The 21286-nt window shown below is 53.7% G+C and overlaps 1 protein-coding gene across 1 annotated transcript in view; it reads left to right on the forward strand.

The window, feature by feature from the left end:
* LOC111852132 (F-box/WD repeat-containing protein 7) overlaps positions 1 to 21286 on the forward strand; it is a 59822-nt gene that overhangs the window by 2271 nt on the left and 36265 nt on the right. Inside the window, exon 2 of the mRNA XM_023827693.2 lies at positions 20479 to 21171. Within this exon, the coding sequence (XP_023683461.1) occupies positions 20548 to 21171 (624 nt within the window). The 5' untranslated portion in view covers positions 20479 to 20547. The remainder of the gene's footprint in view (positions 1 to 20478; positions 21172 to 21286) is intronic.

Raw genomic sequence — 21286 nt, forward strand, 5'->3', positions numbered from 1 at the left:
TCTGTTTCCATGAGCACTTGTGGACGGGCGACCCAGTGCTGCAGGGTGGATGTAGGAGCTGCTGTGTCCAGGCCTTTAGTGGCCCTGGGCCTTGGGTTGAAAGCTTTAGCGATGCTTCTTCTGCAGGACCATCCATACATATCAAACTGCAAATGCTTAGCTGGATGGAGAGAATTGTGGACACAAACTAGAAAGTGAGTACAGGCAGCTTTTGGTAAATACAGCAGATATACTCCTTACTCAATGTTGATCATTAGTAGATGGGTAAATCCCTCAGGACCAGTCGTACTGTGGTCGTTCTCTCGTATGCTTCGGTCTTTTATCCAGTGTAACTTGTCTTCAAGCTGGGAAGCTGTTCAGAGTGGAATTCACTACAGATATATACAGTCATTCAGAATAATTGTCAATAGTTCTGTGTTAACATTGTGCCTGAAGTTTCAGGTCTGAACATTGACCTGCAAAGGCCTGAGCACATAAAAGCTTCATTCCTGATGTATAGTTTCAAATCAGAGACATTTTTCTCTGACCTTTATTTGTTCTTTGCCTTCTTGCTGTATTGAATTTAACCCTGAGATATGTATGGTGTGTAGCTGGTGTTTGCCCGTGGTGTGCGATCACCACGTGCTGTATGATGGTATCTCCATCCCCTCTTGCAACACAGCGTATTGATTTAAGCACTGGGCTCAGGGGAGTCGGTTCTCTTGCCTTTGAAGCCCCCATATCTAGGATTGGGTCCCTGTGCGGTATTGGTTACTGGGCCTCTATCGCTTACCCACTTCGGCCCTGTCGGACTGCAGGCGAAGGGGCAGGCTGGACGCAGGTCTTCTGCGTGTGTGCGTTGCTTGTGTGCGTTGCGTGTGCCTCGCACGCTCAGTATGCCTCTGCTCCTCTACATTGTGCCATCTCTTGTGCCCTGTGACTCATTTGTACGCCTTGGTTTGTACCTGAGCAGTAAGATTTGTGTTCAGGTCCCCCGTGAGCGGTCAAACCCAGCACTCTGTCCGCTGCTTTCTGTTTGGTCTTCAGCTGAGTACCTTCCCTTCTCCGGTAAGAGCTGGAGCCGTAAGGATTGCAACAACGCAGATTCCAACGTGCTCAGCATATCTGCGGCTCCCTTCCCCTGCTGAGCTGATCGGCATGGTGAGGGCTTCCCTGGGACAGTCAGTGTGTGCGTCTTGGCTGAGCAGACAGCCTCCTTCCTGTGACGTGGACTGTGGTGTGTGGATGATTGCATGCGGACCGTGACGTCGTCCTTGCGGCGTGTTGTGGTGTGTGCGAGCTCCCCGTGTGTGTTCTCTGCATACTCCGCCCGGGGCTGCTGAATGCCCCCCCCCCCCTTTTCAGTCTCTTCACGATTCCCACGGTCTGTTTCCCTGCAGGCAGAGTGGTTTGGATTGAGAGAATCTCCAGAAGGCGTCTTCGCTTGTCAACACCCTGCCGTACTAACAGCCCCTGCGGTGGTTAACGGCTCTCCCGATTTTCCCGTGCCGCCTCCCGCGACAGTGCCGCTGGGCTCCGCCTCCCGCGACAGTGCCGCTGGGCTCCGCCTCCCGCGACAGTGCCGCTGGGCTCCGCCTCCCGCGACAGTGCCGCTGGGCTCCGCCTCCCGCGACAGTTCCCCTGGGGAATCCCTGGGAGGAACTGGAGCTTTTTATTAGCTTATTCAAAGGGGCTCTTGATTGTGAGCAAAGCCCAAACTAAGTCTGGCTATCTTCTCCTTCCTGAAGCCTGTATAGTAGAGTACGGGGTCCGAAGTTAACCCTCGACGTTTGTGTCAGAAGTCATATAATCAAACACTATTCTCAGAATCTCTGCTGCATTTGATTTACAGGTGCTCCAAGTTTGCATTTGACATAAAACCTTACTGAAGATGTCAAGACTTCAGCTTACAGCCAGTGTTCCTGCCAGCAAGGTTCACTGGGGACAAAATGCCTGACTCCTCGTTCTTTGATGGGTCACCTAACCTAAGTGGTGTTCCTTTAAATGCACAGCCATGTTTGTCACATGCTGTTTTAATGAATATTTCATGTAGCTGTTCAACACTGCACTGACAAGGTGTCCCAAAATGCCAGTGCCGGTCTCACTGGTGCCTTCTAAGAGTCTAAGCAGCAATACCCTTCACAGAAGCTGCCGTTTGCGGGGTATGGAGATGTCCCGCTTCTGATGTCTCTGTGGATCCTTCTTCATTTACTGTGCTGCAGGCATGGTCCTTACACAGCTGGGGAGTGGTGTGTGTGTGTGTGTGTGTGTGTGTGTTTCCTGGAGTGATGCACAGGGTAACGTTCTGCAAAGCTGGTAAGCCAGTGACCCACCCCCCAGGAGGCCAGACCACGATAAGGCATCCCTCCCCAAGTGGAAAGGGCCCTCGTGCGGTCGTGGCCCGCCTCAGCTCGGCCCTGTGCCGGATAATGATCCGCCAAGCCGCTTATCTGCCTCTGGTGGAGGTCCAGACCCACAGACGGTTTCCCGCCGGCCCTGATTCGGCGCTGCTGCCCCCACCAGCTGGCACGGCTGACATCTCTGGCTCGCCGGAGCCCCGCGCTTTGTCCCTGCTCCCGTCTCTCGCTGTGACGACCCCCTCTCGCATTTAGTTCCTCCGGCGGCTCTTTAGCATGTTGCTGATTCTATAAACGGCGCCATTCAAATTGTGACTCCATAGTGGAAGGCATGCTTCACTCATACAGGTCAGGGTTAATGTGATTTTTTTTTTTTTTGGTTTACAATACCCCTGATTGTGGACATTTAAAAATTATTTCATTTGAAAGTTTTTTTTGAACTAGAGGTTCTTATTAAACTGGAATTGAGTTTGTGTTCTACGTGACGATGCGTCTGAAGGCAGGGGGGTGCCTGAGCATTCTTTGTGGATTCCGTTCCGTTAATGAGCAGCCTGCCTAATTCAGGCTGTGGCGCAGACCTGGATTCAGGACGCTGTGTGATTCAGCATTTTGGGTGAATTCTGTAGGGCCTGGTCTGGGACGCCACCTGTTTGGATCGGTGTGCTTCTGTCTCTGTCTGTCAGTCGGTTCTCTTTGCAGCCAGAATCATGCCCGATGTCATCACTGGTTCTTTGGTTGGTTGCTTTTCTTTGTGCCGTAATTGTGCTTCTTGCCTGTCTGTGTGCGAGTGCCCCCCTCCCCGTAAAAACCTGTAATGTGATGAGGATCCCCCTCCCCACTCACACACCCCCGAAAGTGTGAGCGACCACCACCGATCCTTGGAAGTGTGTCAGTCTCTTTTGGAGGCGCACCGTGTCGGCTCAGCGCTCAGTGGCCTGATCTCGTTACACGTTAATGTGGTGGGTGCAGGCGTGGTTTACGAGCCATGCTCTGGAGGAGTGTCACTGTCTCCCAGTAACCACCTCTCACTCCTTGCAGGACACCTGCACTTTCATCTGGGTTTCCAAGGTAACCAGGCCTGACACCAGTTTTGTCATCTCGCTCCTTGTAGGGTTTAGGGCTGTGATAAGCAGCCTGTTCAGATCTACCCCCCTCCCCCTACCTTCAAGCCTCTCTGTCCAAATCCAGTCATGTGTTTGTGTGTCCTCTGGAGATCTCTCCCCCTGATGGTATTCAGGGTGTAACGCTTGTCTTTATTTACATGCCAGTGCACATGCTGTGTGTTTTGTGTCTCTGGGTGCTCTGATTGCTCATTTCCCACACACCAGTGGTCGTGCATAATCTCACAGTGGGAAAGGTCCTGGATTGCAGGGCTGGCTGCAGGTATGCAGCCCTGAGGTCTGATTCTGATTGTATCCCAATAATTCTGCCCGCTGCACTTTCTGTCTAAAGGTGTGCATGGCTGTAGGACCCAGCTGTAACGCAGTGGCTCTGAGCTGCTGGGATCCAGCTGTGACTGTGGTGGCTCTGAGCTGCTGGGATCCAGCTGAGACTGTGGTGGCTCTGAGCTGCTGGGATCTACCTGTAACTGCAGTGACTCTGAGCTGCTGGGATCCAGCTGTGACTGTGGTGGCTCTGAGCTGCTGGGATCTACCTGTAACTGCAGTGACTCTGAGCTGCTGGGATCCAGCTGTGACTGTGGCGGCTCTGAGCTGCTGGGATCCAGCTGTGATTGTGGTGGCTCTGAGCTGCTGGGATCTACCTGTAACTGCAGTGGCTCTGAGCTACATGGGATCCAGCTGAGACTGTGGCGGCTCTGAGCTGCTGGGATCCAGCTGAGACTGTGGTGGCTCTGAGCTGCTGGGATCCAGCTGAGACTGTGGCGGCTCTGAGCTGCTGCGATCCAGCTGTGACTCTGGTGGCTCTGAGCTGCTGCGATCCAGCTGTGACTCTGGTGGCTCTGAGCTGCTGCGATCCAGCTGTGACTCTGGTGGCCCTGAGCTGCTGGGATCCAGCTGTGACTCTGGTGGCCCTGAGCTGCTGGGATCCAGCTGTGACTCTGGTGGCTCTGAGCTCACTCTTTTGCTTTGTTGTCCCTGTTGCAGCTCATATTTAAAATATTTATGCCTCAAGCTGAATTGCCATTCCTGTGATCGTAGACCTTGACGTGGACTCTGTCCGGTGCTGGTCTTTATAAAGGGGAGGGGGAGGAGTTGGCATAAGGACAAAAGTCGGGGAGTTGGGGGAAGTTGGCCCCGCTGTTTGTCTGTGTCTCCCTGTCTGTTGCGTGCCTGTGCGTCCCCTGTCCAGTGAGCAGGAGGGCATGCATGCTGTTCCTTAATGGCAGCACGGAAACTTGCACGTCATTACGCTGAGATCCATCCAATGGGACGCCCTCCTCCCTGAGTGTCGGCTTACACTCCACTTTACATTATTTATGCACTCTGTTCCACACTCACGCTGAGAAACCTGCCTGCCTCCAGCTCGCCTCCTGCTGGTTACCCGCCTGCCTGCAGTCGGCTCGTGGCTGAGCCTCTCCTACCCTGTCGCTTCCAGCCCCTCTAAGCAGGCCCCACTGGGTCAGTCTGGATGCCATCTCCAGGTCCGATGGACCCTCTGGCCCGGCCCTGACCATTCTCTGCCAGCCCTGCCTCTTGCGCTGCTGTGAAAGCGTGCGGGTGAGCAGTCAGCGCTGCCCTTGGCAGCCGCCCGTACAAATTACAGGCCCGCTTGGTACCTGAGCTGCCTCCGCAGCGGGAATGTCTGAGGCCGGCGGCTGGGGCTGACGGACTCTTGCGTGTGAGTATCTGAGCTGCTGGGACGCTTGTCTGCCCTTTGCATACCCCCCCCTTGCCACCAGTGGCTGCTCCTCCCTCTCTGGCTGTCCTGCGTTGATCTGGCCTTGGTGGGTAGGTGGGGCTGTGACCCGGCTAGAACCACTACAGTTCTGATCACCGGCTCATGGGTCGTTGCTTCAAAGTGGCTCAGCTCATCCTAACCTTCCATCCCTGGGCAAAATCTTCTAAAGAGTAATAGTAGTGGCCTCATGGTCCCTATTCATATTCTACTCCTCCATGCTTTCTGATTATCATTACTTTTGGCGTTAACTGTGCAGTGACTTGTTTCGGGGTAGTCTTGTCCTCTCTGTCCTGTCGCGTTTGTCCTGCTGGTACAGGATCTCTAAGATGATGGAAAGTCCTCGTCTTGCACACTTTTCCAGCAAGCTGCCAGTCCCAGTGCCTTCATAGGCTGAAGCCACCCATGGTTTGGCTGGAAATGGCCTCTGCAGGTCTGTCTGTTACTGGTCTCTGTGAACCAATGGCTGTGTGCGGTGTGGAAGGCAGGGCAGTGTGGGGCCGGGCAGCGTTCTGGCACTCTGCATGTGTGGGAATCGCCTGGCCTGATGAAGATGCGGTGCTTGTTGGGGCCTGCAGGCCGTCTGGCCTACAACGTGCCTCCAGAGAGGGGGGCCTGCTGCCTGCTCAGTGAGTGCACCGCCACCCCCCCCCCCCCCGCCACCCCTTAATAGCGGCTGTTGAACTCCACCGCTCGCTCGCTGTCGGCAGGCCCTCATCCTCCCGTCTCACTTTATAGGAGCCGCGCTGAGTGAGACGGGGAGCACCTGCCTGTGTGATGCATGGGTGACACAATCAGCAGCTTTTAAAATAAGAAAGGAGTCCCCTTTGGGTGACGGCGTGCCTCGCTGTCACATACTGGCTGGGTTTGTTACGCCTCATTTTAATCTCTCTCTCTTCTCTCTCTCGCTCAGTGCTTCTGGTTTTCACTGCATGCTGTCTTCCACTGCAAGAAGTCAGCTCGCTGGTTTGTAAACGGGGTTAGGGTTAGGGTTAGGGTTAGGGTTAGGGTGCAGACGGCCGGCGTCTTGCGGTGAATATCCTGCCATGTATCAACTCTCTCAATCCGAAGGTTACTGATAAGTTCTAGCGAGTGTCTGCGCCACTGAGCGCCACGCTGTAGTGCGAATGATTCTCTAGGGCGCATGGCCGACTGGAAAGGCCACGCATCGCAGGCCGCCGTTCGGGCCAGACTCGTTAATGTTTGTCTGAGGCACTGAGTGTTTCTGGGCTTTTCGTAAACAAATGCTTTTGGGACCAGGCTGAGACCCTCTGTTCCTTGCCACCAGAGGTGTCTCTGGTGTTTGGTGTGAAGCAGCCTGCCGATGGCAAGTAGACTTCACACCGGATGCTCCTCCACGCATATGTGATTAAGAAGTGCAGTACTGTACGCCTCGAAATAAACATGCATGAGTCATAAGGGGAGAGGACGAGGTCACCCGGGGAAGCATGTAAGCATGGAGCCTGAGTATGCGTGACCTCTGCAGGCTCCTGTGCTTCTGGGCAATGCTCACCAACACTGTGTTAGTGTTAGTCTGGAGTGTTGGTGTGCATGATTAGCCTAGCTCTCCCGGTTCTCCATGTTACCTGGCTTCTGATGAGCCACACCCATGTTCCTGGTATTTACCCGGTATTTACCCCACTCTAAACGGTAGTGGTGCTGTGTGGGTGCTGAGCCCTCATAGCACCATGTAGGGTTACTGTGCTCGGATCCGACCGGCCGCTAAGACCTTTTCTGTAATGCCGTAGCTGCCTGCAGGAATGACAGCACTTTGTGGGGGGAGGGGGGACCTGCTATTGCCAAACAGGAGTTTTTCCAGCTGGCTGTAACCCAGTGATCGTGGGGGGGGGACGACTTACATCTTCCTCACCAGTGCGGCTCCATCTGCTTTGGCCTGGAGCGGCTGCTGGCTGGACTGGGGGGAGCACTGGGGGCTTAATGTGTTGGCAGGATGTACGGTCTGTGATTCCACCAATTTTTTTTTTTTTGTTTGTTTTTATTTTTTCTTGGCAGGGTGGGGGGTGCATTGGTATGCCTGGAAGGGGTAAGTACTGTGGCTGTGCCCAGCAGTGGCCCCCCCACAGTTCCTGTAATCCCTGTTAACTCGGCTGTGCTGACTTTAAGGTGCCTGGCGGCGGCTCACAGTGATTGGTGCTCGGTTCTGGTTTATGGTAGGTCGCATCGCAGGCCCCCTTTGGGTGTCCGCAGAAGTGCCTGTGGGGGCCCCTGCATGCTTCCCTGGGGGGAGTAGGGGGCCATGTCCTGGCCTTTTGTTGGGGCTCTTTTCCTTGTCGGTGTCCCCTTCAAAGGCCTGAGTGTCATAAAGCTGCCTTTTGGTGAGAGGAAATGACCCCCACCCCCCCCAATCAGGAGGTGCCGCCGGCTCACAGCCATACTCAGGTTCCTGCACATAGCTGCAGGCCGCTCCCTTCCATGCAGAGTGGCCGTGCTGGACAGACCTCAGGCTGTTTGATGTTTCAAATGCTTATGGAAGGTGGACTTGTGCACACTTGGTCTCGTTGGCCTCCTGTCTTATTGGTGCTGTCATGGTTGTCAGGAATATGCACAGGGCTTTTCGGAAGTCAAGTATTTTTTACAAATCTGGGGTATTTAGTGAGTCCCAGTGCTGGAGGTGTGTAAGTGTGTACGTGTGTGTCATTTGGGGCACGCTGTGCTGAATTCCTGTCATGCAGCACATTAACCTTCACACACAGTCTTTAGTGACCTCGACGTTCCCTGCTGTGCCCACACACGCGCGTCTTGTCCATGGCAGCAGGCTTCACGATTCTCTCCACACGTGACCCCATGACCCCTGCTCACCGGGCTGCAGGGGAGCCACGTGCATCAGCCCAGCCTCCTTGGCCCTCATTTCCTATCTCGCTCGGGCGGTCATGTGCTCGCTCTTTGCTGAGGGGACGGTGTGCTTCCTGCTGTGTGTGTGGGTGACTCATGTGCCAGCAGACTGTGAAATGCTGGTTTGTCGTTGACACCTCTGTGATCATGTCGGTTGCTCTGCCTGCTTCACGTCTTTTTTTTGGACCCAGTTGCTTTTATGGTGTTTTTGTAGAGTGGCTGCTTTGGAAAAGCATACAGCCATTAAAGTGCCTTATTCTCAGGTTAGGTAGGTGATACTTAGTTGATTTTTTTTTTTTTTTTTTTTAGTTTACCCTGTAAACTGCGGTTTTGCTGTCAGAGGTGCTGCAGTCCGACAGACTGACTGGGCACGCGGGGAAAGAGCCTGTTTTTGTCTGTGCCCTGAAGGTTGCTGCCGTTCTGGGCTTTCATGAGGGCCTCCCCCCTTTAATCGGGCTGAAGGTTTAGGTGGAGGTGAGGACTGAAACGTGGCTGATGGGTCTCCCTCTTCTGGGCAGCTTGTCCATTGTCTGTCTGCCCTCCCTGGGCTCTCCAGGTGTCGCGGGTCTTGTGCTGTGTAGAAGCTGGAATGCCACAAGTGTCACTTCGTGGGGCTTCCGGCTCATGGTCGGGAGAGGATCAAGGCCCTTTTTTAGAAAGGGGATATGATCAGGCTTCCAGGGGCTGCTGCTCGGCCCTTGGCACGATGAGCCGTGGGGTCGCTTTAACACCTATAGTGATGACTGTCTCTTGCGGGCCTGGGGGCCGATCCACAGGCAGCTCTCAGCCGGGGCTCCTCCGTGGCCGGTTAAAGACGCTCGGCCAGTTAGCCCGGCTGTGACACGCATCAGCGCAGGGTCACCCGCGTCTCGGCTTCAGGGTGACTCGTCATGTGGCTGTTTACTGCCAGGTTCCCAGTGCGGACGCCGGGAACGGAACCAGCATGTGCTGCCGGGTGGCGCCTGAACAAAGACGCCCTTGTGCGTTATCGCGCCTGCCATCTCGTGTGACGCGCTCGCTGCTTCTCTCGCTGGCTTTTGGTAGATCAGTGGGAAACATGAGCATGAGAAAGCGTGTGCAGAGTCAGCGGCAGGCAGCAGTGAGAGCTGCCTTTGTCACATCTCTAGTGATGCCGGCTTGTGTTTTCATTCCGAAAGGACCGTGTAGTGGGGGGTATAATCACCACGTGGCATCCAGGGAGCAGTCCATGACCCCCCCCCCCCCCCCAATGATGCTGGCTGGAGATGGAAACAGTGCTGCTGGCTGGATTAAGAATAGCTTCTTTTGGGTGGCTGATCACAGCTAAGCTATTGGGCTTCCTTGGGTTTACCAAACAGTGGCGCATCTGTGCTCAAATCACCTGTCCTGCTTTACTCAGCTTTACTCTCATTAGATGCTGCTGCACTCTGAAGATGCTGTCACGCTTTACTATACTTTACTCTCGTTAGATGCTGCTGCACTCTGAAGATGCTGTCACGCTTTACTATACTTTACTCTCGTTAGATGCTGCTGCACTCTGAAGATGCTGTCACGCTTTACTCCTGCATGGTCCTTAGTTTGTCCTCATCCAGAAGGATTGTTAATAATTGGATATAATATCAACTGTTAGTGCCAAAATAAGCTCCGGCAAAGGCCTGTAATCCCTGCAATCAATTAAAAGATATGCTGCTTGTTATGGAGGTTAAATTGCGAGATTGTGTGTAAACCAGTTGTTCCATTTGGACAGCATTGTAGTCGAGCAACTGCTTCAATTTAATGGAAATCATTTAAATGAGATTTTTGTATCATCTGCAGTTAGAGTGAGTGACTGGAAGCACGGTCCATCCATCCATCAATATTCTACCAGCTTATCCTGCTCAGGCCCAGGGCTGGAAACTGTCTGCCTTTCCTCTTCAATAATTTATGCAGTGCCTTCTTCATACACTAGAGGTCATTATGGACAGCATGAGCAGGCAGTAGTTCCTCATTGCCAGTGAAATCAGTGCCTCTCCTAGCGAGCTGCCTTGGTCCAGGTTAGTGGGATTTGGTTTGGGTAACAGATGAACCCAGTCCCTAACTGGCCCTGTGCGCTGTGGCTTTATCCTGTGAACGATCTTGATGCTGTCCTTATACCATTCTGTGAGCCTGCTTGGTCCTGCCCAGGGCCGCAGTGTGACCCCCCCCCACCCAGATCTTCTGCACCCCCAGATGTTTGCACTGATTCGGCATGGCCATGCCAGACGCCCCCACCTCCAGCTCTGTCCTAGCATAGAGGTTAGCAGGCAACCTGCCGCCCTGCATTTTCCCCCAGCTCTCTGCTTGTGTAGCACTGCGTCACATGGGTGTCCCTATTGACCGCCTCGCCCCTTAGCGTGCAGTTACATCACTGCTTCTGTAGCTCCGGCGGGGCCTTGGCAGTGCATTGCGGGATGCCGTGGAGCGCAACTGGGGCTCCGGTTCTCCAGGTCGAAATGACACAGCTGCCATCTGGCTGCGGGGAACATAAGAATGACATGCCAGCTGCCCGCCGGGCCCAAAAGCCCCACTCCGCGCGCAGATGCGCGTCCCACTTGGCCTTGCTAGATACCCGTCTGGGCGCAATCGGGAGTTATCCCACTGGCACAAGCGTGCAGTGACCCTCACTGCGATTGTATAGCTAGGGCTGCGCGGTATCTGGTTTCAGCATGTTCATCACAATGTGCACATGTGCAATAATCATGTTGCTTTTGTCGGCACTGCTTTGTGTCTGTTGACACTAGGGCTGGGCGATAAAACGATTACGATATGTATCGCGATAGACACGTGATCGATATCAATAAAAAATGTGTTCGATAAAACGTTCGATATTTTTTATTCTTCGTCGGAAGAAAACAGAGGTTGCGAAGCTAGTTTGGATCCGAACAGGTGTTCCGGGCAATTCGGTTTCCCTATGTTTCCCCTGTCTATCGGGAAATAATGTTTCCCCTAATATTAAATCAAAGAGGTATGTGAAATGTCTGAAAATCACTCAAGTACATTATTACATGTGAATACTGTATTGTTATTAGTACCGAGGCCCAGAGTTGCTGTATACCTGTTTTAACAGGGGGGAACCAAATATCCTGGATGTCAGGAAATAATGTTTCTCCTAATATTTAGGCAAATATGTATGTGGGATGTCTGAAAATCACTCAGGTACAGTATTACATGCGAATACAGTAGTTTGTCACGCATAATATAGTCTTATAAGAAATACTATACCGTTTTCATCAAGAAATATCTCTATCCAGCGAATTAAATACTTTCATTTATTATCAGTAAAAACAAAAAACATGTGATGTTTTAAAATATGTGGCTTGTTTACCTCAAGAGCTTCGTAAAAAGACATGAAAACAACAGCGAAACCGTGTACAAATCAGCGCGCGACAGGGGAAACATAGGGAAACTGAATTGCCCGGAACACCGGAAACGCAGCTGTCATAAATGGTCGTAGCACAGCAAAACAACTGCTTTATGGAAGTTCTGCCGGTTTTTTGTGAATCACTGTGACGGTCGCCTCGCCCTTCCCTAACGCCGCTCGCCCCCCGTCTCCTGAATATTAAGTTATAGGTCTGTATCCTTTCGGTTTGTATGTGTCATGTTGTCCGGTTTTTCGCGTATCCCGTGTTTCGTTTCGAGTCTGCCGTGTCTTTTGTTTCCCCTTCTCTCTTTCCTCTCTGTGTTTACGGCGCACTTCCGGGTTCCGGCTCCCTACGTATCGCGTCTTCCTCGTTAGTGTTTGCATGTGTGTCTTTTCCTAGCACAAAACCTGGACTGAAAATATACTTGAATAGTTCAACTTCAAGTATGATTAGAGTAAGAATAACTTGAAGTTACTTTTTCATATTTCTGCAGGTTTTATATTTCAAACAATGTTACTGTACTGTATCAGGTTTGTTTTTTTATATTACAGATGTACTGTATCTCAGTCTACGTCAGTTTTATTTATGTTTACAAAACACTGCACATATTTTAAAAACACTTTATTTTCCATGGTTGTTGACATGTTTAAAATAAAAATGTTTAAATGTAATATATTTTTCTCCTGGTCTTTATTTTAAATGGGTCATAAAAAATGTCAATAATTATCGATATCGACCGATATGAAACACTCATATCGTGATACAGTTTTCAGTCATATCGCCCAGCCCTAGTTGACACAACTCGCGGCAGCATCGTCAACGTATTTGACATATACTGTGCCGGTCCCAGCCGGTGCCGGTCCCAGCCAGTGCCGGTCCCAACTGGAGAATGTTAGTTAGCTAGGATCAATCAGTGAATCAATTAGGAAATGTGCAGTAATATGTACAGTAATTATATTTTTAGGATTTTTAAAATCAATATCAATTTTCTTTCAAGTGCAGTAGTTACCATACTTATTGTCACATTGACATACCTATTTCTTATTTTTATACAAAGATTGTTGTACGCGATACTGTGTAGTATCGATTTTTGTCTGTGTTGTGTGATGTGCGATCTCACAAAATTTTCTTCGGAATAATAGATTTCTGTGGGTGAAACCTCTCAGCGTACTGTGCTTGTCGCGTGCCTTTGAGAGGCAGGTACTGTCAGTGCAGGACAAATGGGGGGGGGGCTTCTGATGTGATATTACGGGGGCTACGTGATCGCGGGCCGCCATCGGAGGCAGACTGCCTTCAGTGGCAGACACTGGTGCGGGGGTGTTTGTGTGTGTGTGTGGGGGGGGGCGGTATTGGCATCGCTGCCGCTTGTCTGTGGACCCACAGACCTGCAGCTGATGTAGCCTCCCAGACGCAGAGTGAGAACCTCATAAAATGCACAGGATGTCCAATTATAGAGCTTGGCTGCGGTTCTGCAGTTGGCGAGGCGCTCTCCCTGCTTCCCGGCACAGCGGCCCGGCGTGGGGCCCCATTACAGAGGGATCCCTCCCCAACCACAAACTTCTGACACACCTGATGCGTGTGTTATGGGAGGGAGGGGGGCACACTGGTTAATGGGGACTCCCAGGTGAGTGTGCAGGGGCGTTTGTCTACGCAGTGTGTGGGCTTCAGACCTGGGTTGCCGCTTGCAGATAGCAGAAGATGCGGCAGTGCGCTCCAAGCATTCGGCTCCTCATTGGCTCCCGGATCATTTTGCCCGTCGCCATTGCTTAGCTGAATTCTGTTAACACCATGAGATTGAGGCCAGCGCAGGTTAAAATGCACGTCGCATCTCTCCCTCGCCACGGGAATCCTGCATGTCTGGAGAAGCTGAACTCCCTGGACGCCCGCTCGCCGCGTCGGACCTTGGGTCAGTGTTTATGTGCTTCCTGCGTGCTCAACGTTTGATGCAGAAACCTGTAATCGCACTTGAAGACGCAGCATTTGATATTTCCCAAGTTGCTCTGCCTGCAGCGATTGTGTGCTTGGCTCTGCTGATCAGTGGGCCAGCTTGACCCCATTAATACTGTACAATAAGCCCTTGAGCGCTGTTTTACTTGGTGGACAAATGTCACGCTGAAGTGGGTCCTTTTTCTGGCTGGTATCATGCCAGCTGAACGCAGGAGAAAGTGTTTAAGGACCAGCAGAAAAGGAGCACGCCTGTGGACTGCGGTGTCTCCTTGCGATGGAGCGTGATATGGATGGCTGGGTGGAAAGAGACTGCAATCTCATTACGCGGCTGTGCTACAGCGGCACCGGCGCATCCCCTTCCAAGCTCGCTGAGCAGCATGGCTGCTTCTGTCAAGGGCATTTCCTGCATCCACTCTGCCTCGCCAGGTCCTCCTACGAGCTGCTCAGACCCCCCTCCCCCCAAACCACCTGTTTCTGTAAAGTGGACAAGTGGCGTGTCTGGGGCGAGTTTGGCTGGCGAACGTGAGTGTGCATTTCTGATGGTCCCTCTAGGCCTGTAGGGATATAAATGCACGTTTAGTGGGGAATCGCCCAGCCACTGCTCTGTCAGCCTGATGGGTGCTGACTCGTGGTTTTCTGGGAGTTTTTTTTCTTCTACAGCGCTGTGCCCAGGATGTGTGGTGCTCTCCTCGTGGGGCTGTGGGGGGGGGGGGGCGAGCTGCTAATGACCCACCGTTTGTAGGGGTCTTGAGCTGCTCCGAGGCCATATGGCCTGTTGTGTTCACCATCAAAGGCACCATCCTGTCCCTGGTTCTCATCGGCCCTGACTGAGGCGCGGGTGCCGGCTGACGCCATGTGTGGTGGAGGTGGTGTCATGCCGTCCCAGGCCATCCAGGTGGGTGCGGGCAGCTGCCGCGGCGTTTCCCGTCTCTCACACACGCACTCGCTCCGCGCCGTCACATGCCGAGTCACTACCTCCCGCGTCCCATTTTCCTTCTCTCCTTCGATCATTTCTTCGCTATCTTTGGACCGTCGCAGGAGCCGCCGGTTCTGGTTGTCGGCCTGGGGTCACTCTCGCTTTGGACGGCGCCAGGCCGCCTCTGTGCCGTTTATGTTTCTCTGTCCCGCTCCCTCGCTGATGTGATTATCCCAGCCCTGTTCTGTGGGTGCACACGTGACGGCTGCCGTTTGTAACCGGGGGAGTGGTTAGTGTCCCCGCATCATCAGCTTCCTGGCGGGGGAGGCCCCAGGCTTCTCGATTTGCTCGGTGCAGCGTCTCTGAGCAGCTGCGGGGGGGGGGGGGAGTGGCGTGGCTGGATGCTGGGGGAGGCGGCGGCTGCGCTGCTGCTGCTGCTTCTGCTGAAAGGCTGCACACGAGAGAAGGAGCGCACCGACCAGCGACTCCTCATGCTCACCGCGCTTCCGGCATGTTCCCGGACCCCCTTCCACCTCACCCCGCATGCACCGGGCCTCTGGCACAGCCCCAGCGACCCCTGTAGAGGGGGGAGTTCTACTCGGACGCGGCTTTCTCCTCGGGATGGACCCGCTTGCCGAGCGGAGTGCGTGACCCATCCGACGGGGTGCGCCCCCTTCTGGCCACGTCCCCATGTGCGGCTGCAGCATCATCTCATCCCTGATGAAGAGGCTGGGTCGCTCAGCCTGCTGCTCGCACCTGCTGTCCTGCGGCCACGCCGGCGAGTTCCTGCAGAGCCTGGTGCCCGGCTGCCCCCTGCCGCCGGCCCCCGGCCCACCGCCCCTGCCGCCCCCCCAGGTAACCCTGCGTTGGGCCGCCCCTTGCGCGTCTTCCTAGTTCGTTAGCGCTAGCTGTGCCCCCTTTGCAGGCGTGCCCGTGCTCTGCCCGCGTCAGCCGCCTGTCAGCCTAAATGCTCCGCAGTAATTGATTTTATAATGGAGCGGGTGATTTATGGCGCCGTGCCGCGGACCCTACACTCGCTCTCAGCCAGGGGGCGCTCCTGACACTCTGGCATAGGACCCTGCTCACGCGGTGACGAACGGCCTTTAAAGTTCTTGCCTGTGATGTTGGAGTGCACCAGTGCTTTTCTGTGCCGCGTGGTGCGTGTTTACACAGCTGTCCCGCCAGCTGGCTTTCGCATGTGCTCATTGCGCCCCCTGTTGGCAGCATTGGCCTGTGCTCCTGTGCCGTTTCAGGTTTCTGCTGTGTGGGGGGGACCCGCGGTTTAAAAGGGGGTGTGGTCCAGGCTGCGTTGTTTCACTTCCCAGCCGCTCCTCAGTGGTTCCCATTCTCTCAGCAGGTTCTGCTCTTTAGGTGGTACGACTCCCCTCCCTTTTCCCGCCTCTCCTTCTCAGCCCAGTGCTCTTTGCGTTCCCCAGCGCCGGAGCTCGCTCTGAGAGCGGTCGGAGGGTCTGTCAGTCACTCAAGGTTATTTCTGTACCATATAATGTGTAGGCTTGTGATGAAAGCATTAGGCGTCTGCTAATCTGTCAGCGCTGCATCAGGACTCCTCCTTTCGCTTTGGTGGCTTCCCCCTCCTCCTCGGAGCAGTAAGTGCCATTACTTAGTGAAGGTCTCCCTCGTGTCCTCTGTGGTGACTGACACTCTGCATTTTAAAGATGCCATTTGTTCGCTGCCCCCCCCCCCCATCAGGGTTATAACCTGTGCTCCCCCGCACTGATGTTCACGTTGAGTATGTGAGGCTGCGCCGTGTCACCGTGCCCATTGAGGTCCTGCTTATAGACACCTGTGCCTGCTTAGTCCCCCACATATTGAACGAGGTCCCCATTAAAAGCTCACCTTGGGCTTTATCATTATGTTTCCAAGCGCTCACGTTGCGTCAGTGTCGGACTTGATGTTTGCCATAAGAGTCTTACGGTGAAGGTGGTTGGTCTGTTGGACACCCCTGAGGAACACTGGTTCGAGCGTGTGAGCAGTCACTGCTGCTCGACTTTGTGGCTGTGGAGGAAGGCGGCCCACCCTTTACCTCCCCATCACAATGAACAAACGCCTTGAATCCATGGAGGAGGACTGAGTGGATATTCCTCGTGGCGTCTATGGCGAGCTCAGCGATTTGGCCGCTCAGCAGCTGGCTTGGGAATGAACCCCCCCCCCCCACAAATACAGCACCAGAGCTCACCACCCCTCTGTCGCCTCTCCCTGTCCACAAGCTCAGGTCTTCTCTTACCTGAACTCGTCTGTCCTCTTCCCCCTTTGGCGCCATCTACTGCTCACTCCCGGATGTTTCTGGGAGCTGGCGAGTGTTTGTGTTTTTGCACTGGGCAACCAGGCTCCGTTTGCTTGCGCTGTCTCCATGTGGCTCTGACATTTGCTGGCTGGGCAACTTGGACTAGCGATGTGCGTGTGGTTCCTGAAGCTGCCCCCAAACTCCTCAGTCGGGGCCAACTGGTGCAATTACCCCAAACATTTGTGACAGCGTGATATTCCTGCTTGGCTTGGTGGCTTCTATCTCCCTGGGCTGCTCTGACTGGGAGTGCTCTGACTGGGAGTGCTCTGACTGGGAGTGCTCTGACTGGGAGTGCTCTGACTGGGAGTGCTCTGACTGGGAGTGCTCTGACTGGGAGTGCTCTGACTGGGAGTGCTCTGACTGGGAGTGCTCTGACTGGGAGTGCTCTGACTGGGAGTGCTCTGACTGGGAGTGCTCTGACAGAGATGCAAGCTGTTGGATCTGTACCAGGAGTCTCTGCTCTGAATCCTGTTTACGGCCACCAAGCTTTGCAGTGCAGACACTGCAGGTTTTACTTTAAGTGAACGCTTGGGAAGTAAGTGTGATTCATTAGCTGTGGCTCTTTGCCCTGTTAGAGATGGGGGACAGAAACAGTCTGCGGAGCCTGCCGACGAATAACCCCAGGGAAGGCTGCCAATCGGGGGGCCGGAGGAACCCCACGCCCTCTCGCTTCCTGCCTCTACTCTCCTTTCAAAACAGCTAAGCTGTTATCAGTGCTGTTGTCCTGCCCAGGAAGTGGCAGGTAATGCATTTTAAATGAGGCCGCGGACAGCGTTGGTGCCGGCTGGTATTGAAGCTCGGCGTGGTACGCTTTCCTCATGCTGCTCTGCGACTGCCTCTCCCCCAACCCCCACCCCCACTGCTTCCTGCAATTGGCTCTGGGTCACAAAAGACTAAGACTGGGCATCCTACTGCTGATAAAGACTGGCAGTGAATGGTCTGGGTTCATTCCTTGGCATTGGCCATTACGGCCTGTCAAAACATTGCAAAGCTGAATTCCGTGGATAAGGCAGAGAGACCGGACCAGCAACCTGTAGGAATCCTGCTGCTCTGTACGTTATTGTGGGGAGGCAGGCTTGCTGGTGTTTATCTCAGTTAGAGGTGGGTGATAAATCGATTTTATCGATTAATTCGAATTTACAGTTCAGGACGATGTGTTTTTATAAAAATCGATTTTATTACTTATTTTACACGCAAACGCCAAAAGCGGAACTAATGCGACACACCGTTCTTCACGGGTAAATTAGCACGGCGCACCCAAACACTGTAGCAGATTCACAAACAACATGGCAATGGTTCAGTTTTGCGCCGTCGGACACAGACCAAACAAGTCGTCCTTGCAAAGTCTGTTTAAAAACTGTTGCAACCAAAGGAAGCAGCACGACAAATTTATTCCAGCACCTAAAGCAGAGGCATGCAGTGGAGTGGGAGAAGTGCAGCTCCCAGCGAAATGAAAATACCCGCAGCACCAGCACAACATCCAAAGTTAAGCAAGCAACCGTCCCTGACATGTTTTCGAACTGTGTGCCATATGATAAGAATGGGGCACGATTAAAGGCAATAACAAACGCTGTCGCGATGTATAATACAAAAGACATGGTGCCCATACATACTGTGGAAAAGCCGGGATTCATTAACATGCTAAAAGTTTTTACAAGTTTCTAAAAGTGTTTACAATGGCGTGGTTTGCCATCTCACTTACCAGCATCTTTTTTGGCTTGTCAGATAAACTTAATAAAAGTCGATTAAAATCGAAAATTGGATATATTGTGAAATTCTGAGATTTTATTTTTCGGCCATATCGCCCAGCTCTAATCTGTGTACCGTGCCGTTTGTGCTTCTGCTTCTGTGGGCTGGGCAGGATTCTGACGTTCCCACTGAAGGCTTTGGATCCTGGCCTGATGCCATTTTTACCAGTGATGGGGCTGAATGGAGGCTAAATGCCGGTCATATGAAGTCTGCCAGTGATACCTGGGGCCTGGTATGGCTGCAGTGGGTCCTGGCTGCACCATGGAGTCTGGATGCTGTAGCCGAAGTGGGCTAGGTGAGCAGGAGGGAGACCCACGGGCCGGCAGTGTGTTTCTCGGCTGTGGCGTCTCCTCGGCACTGATCCGGGATCAGCCAGCTGGCCTGCCGCATTTCTCACCTGTGCTCTCTGAAGAATAGCCTGGCATGCTGCCTGTGTCACCGGTGATAGATGAGACCAAACCTCTGAGGTGCCATGCGCATTTTGGGATGGGGGTCACGGTGCAAGGCCACTTGACCTTGACTTGCGGCTCTGTGCTCGTTCAGAAGTTCCTTCACTGCCTGCCTGTCGCTATCGAGCTGAATGACGATGGCTGACCTGGGCTGTGCCGGTCCGCTCGACCTTGACTTATGGCTCTGCGATCGTTCAGAAGTTCCTTCGCTTTCTGCCTGCCTGTCGCTCTCGAGCCGAATGACGATAGCTGACCCAGAGCTGTGCCGGTCCGCTCGACCTTGACTTATGACTCTGCGATCGTTCAGAAGTTACTTCGCTTTCTGCCTGCCTGTCGCTATCGAGCTGAATGACGATGGCTGACCCAGAGCTGTGCCGGTCTGCTCGACCTTTGCTGATGGCTCTGCGTTTGTTCAGAAGTTCCTTCGCTTTCTGCCTGCCTGTCACTCTCAAGCTGAATGATCATAGCTGCTGCTCCTTCATTTTTTTGACTGAGTATCCCCTATAGTCCAGAACCTACCTTGGTAGTTTCATAGAGTATTCTCCTTGCACGGCCCCCCACCCCTGCATGATGGCTGCCTCGGCGCGCCTGCTGTTCCTCATGCTTCTGCAGGCCTCCTGCCCTGTAACTGTTGCCGCAGCATGCTGTGGGGGGGGGGGGGGGGCTCCCTCCCTCTCCCAGCGTAGTGTCACTGAGACGTCGCTGAATGTGTGAAGGTGGCAGTGCCGCTCGGTGTGGCAAGTGTCTGCCTGGTGGGTCCCCCTCTCCAGCTTCATCCTCACCATGTGTCTTGATCCCGTATATAAGAACAGAAGCATTATGTCTTCAGTCTGCCCTCCCCCCATTGTGCATGGGGGCTGTTGACCATTAGCATATGGTTAGACTCTATACATCCACCCGCCTGTCCCCGTCAGTGACAGAAATCTTGGTCTTCGCTGTACCTGTGCTAAATGCTAATCCTTGGCCATATGCTTCCTGTGAAAATGGTTACTGTGAACAGTGGTGCTGTTCTGCCACCCAGTGGCAGTAGGAGGTTATTGCATGATGTATGACCAGCGTAATATACTTGGATTAAACAGGCATTTCGGTGATCAGTCATCAGTTTGTGACTTGACTCGAGAAAGGGCTTCCTGAATGAAATTGTATTTCATAGAATTAAGTTGTTTTAGTGTTTTGTGTTCAGGTTTAATTTTAATCCCTGAATTACTTTGTGACAAGCTTATCGTAAGAACGGAAGCTGCAAAAAGGTTCTGTCTCCTTTGAACTGACATTGAAATTTGTGGTTCCTTCCAATAATTTCTGCTAAGTGCTTGCTTTTAGTCAATCAGCTGCGGGGCTTTTAAAAACCGTCGAACTGCAGATCTTTCTCTCCCATATGTGACCAGCTCGCCCCTAGTGGCCAAGGTGGAGCATTACGGGTCCCGTTTTCAGTGCGGCCTGCCTGAGCTGTGACATGCACTGCTGCTCTGCTATCCCCATGGCTCCCCCACACATAATGGGATCCTGCCTGGACTGAGAGTGCGTAATGGGGCCTTTTTGAGGCCATTAGAGAGGTGACAGGAGGGACTGTTCAGTGTCGCTGTAAACGGCTCTTGCTGTGGCCGCAGCCTGTGATTGGCCGGTTTTGTGCAGTGCCGAGGGTGCTTTGGGGGCCTCAACCAGCGGTTGATTCTTTGATAAACCATTCTTTCCCTCCCTTCCTCTGCAGAATGCCAAGCCCTGCCCACCCTCAGACGATCTAGCCAAGGTGCAGGAGGTAGCAAGCTGGCTTTTGGACATGAACGAGGACCTGCTGTCAGCGGGCAGCAGTCCGCGGCCGGGGGCCGCCTCCTCGGCCCGGGTGCCCCACGAGGCGGGCGAGGATGCTGAGGAGGAGGAGTATATGGACCGGGAGGCGGAGGAGCGGCCAGCTGGAACTGCGCACGCCATGGAGGGGCCCTGGGCCCCCGGCGAGTTGTCGCGGCACAGTGACAGGGAGGGTGCAGGCGACGCAGAGGGCCAGGTGAACGGTGCAGACGGGCGAGGGAAGGGCGCCCCGTGGACGTGGCTTCGGAACCAGGAGCAGGAGGAGAACAACAACTGTGACGGCCGATGCCATTCCAGGCAGGACGACGCACAGCGGGCCTGTACCTGCCGTGGGGACGAGCACGCCAAGGAGGAGAACGAGGAGGACCTGGCCGAGGAGGAGCGAATGGACCAGGGTAGTGACGACTTTGAGCACTCTGAGGAGAGTGGCAGGGAGGAGGAGGATGAGCAGGAGGAGGAGGAGGAGGAGGAGGAAGAGGAGGCTGGCGCTCACATCCACTCCTCCTCCCTCAGGAACAATGTCGTGGACCCAAATGAGAACACGGATCTGTCCTCAGCACAGCCGCTCCGGCCCGCTTTCTCACTCAAGAGCAAGGTAAGTGCTCCTCATCTCCTGCTGCTCCGTCACCTGCTGCTCTTCACTCACTTGAGGTTCCCGGAGGTCTCTCAGGAGTCCTCGCGGTTCCCTGTAGTTCCCTATGGTTCCATGT

The sequence above is a fragment of the Paramormyrops kingsleyae genome, chromosome 12, assembly GCF_048594095.1.
Source record: "Paramormyrops kingsleyae isolate MSU_618 chromosome 12, PKINGS_0.4, whole genome shotgun sequence".
Taxonomy (NCBI): domain Eukaryota; kingdom Metazoa; phylum Chordata; class Actinopteri; order Osteoglossiformes; family Mormyridae; genus Paramormyrops; species Paramormyrops kingsleyae.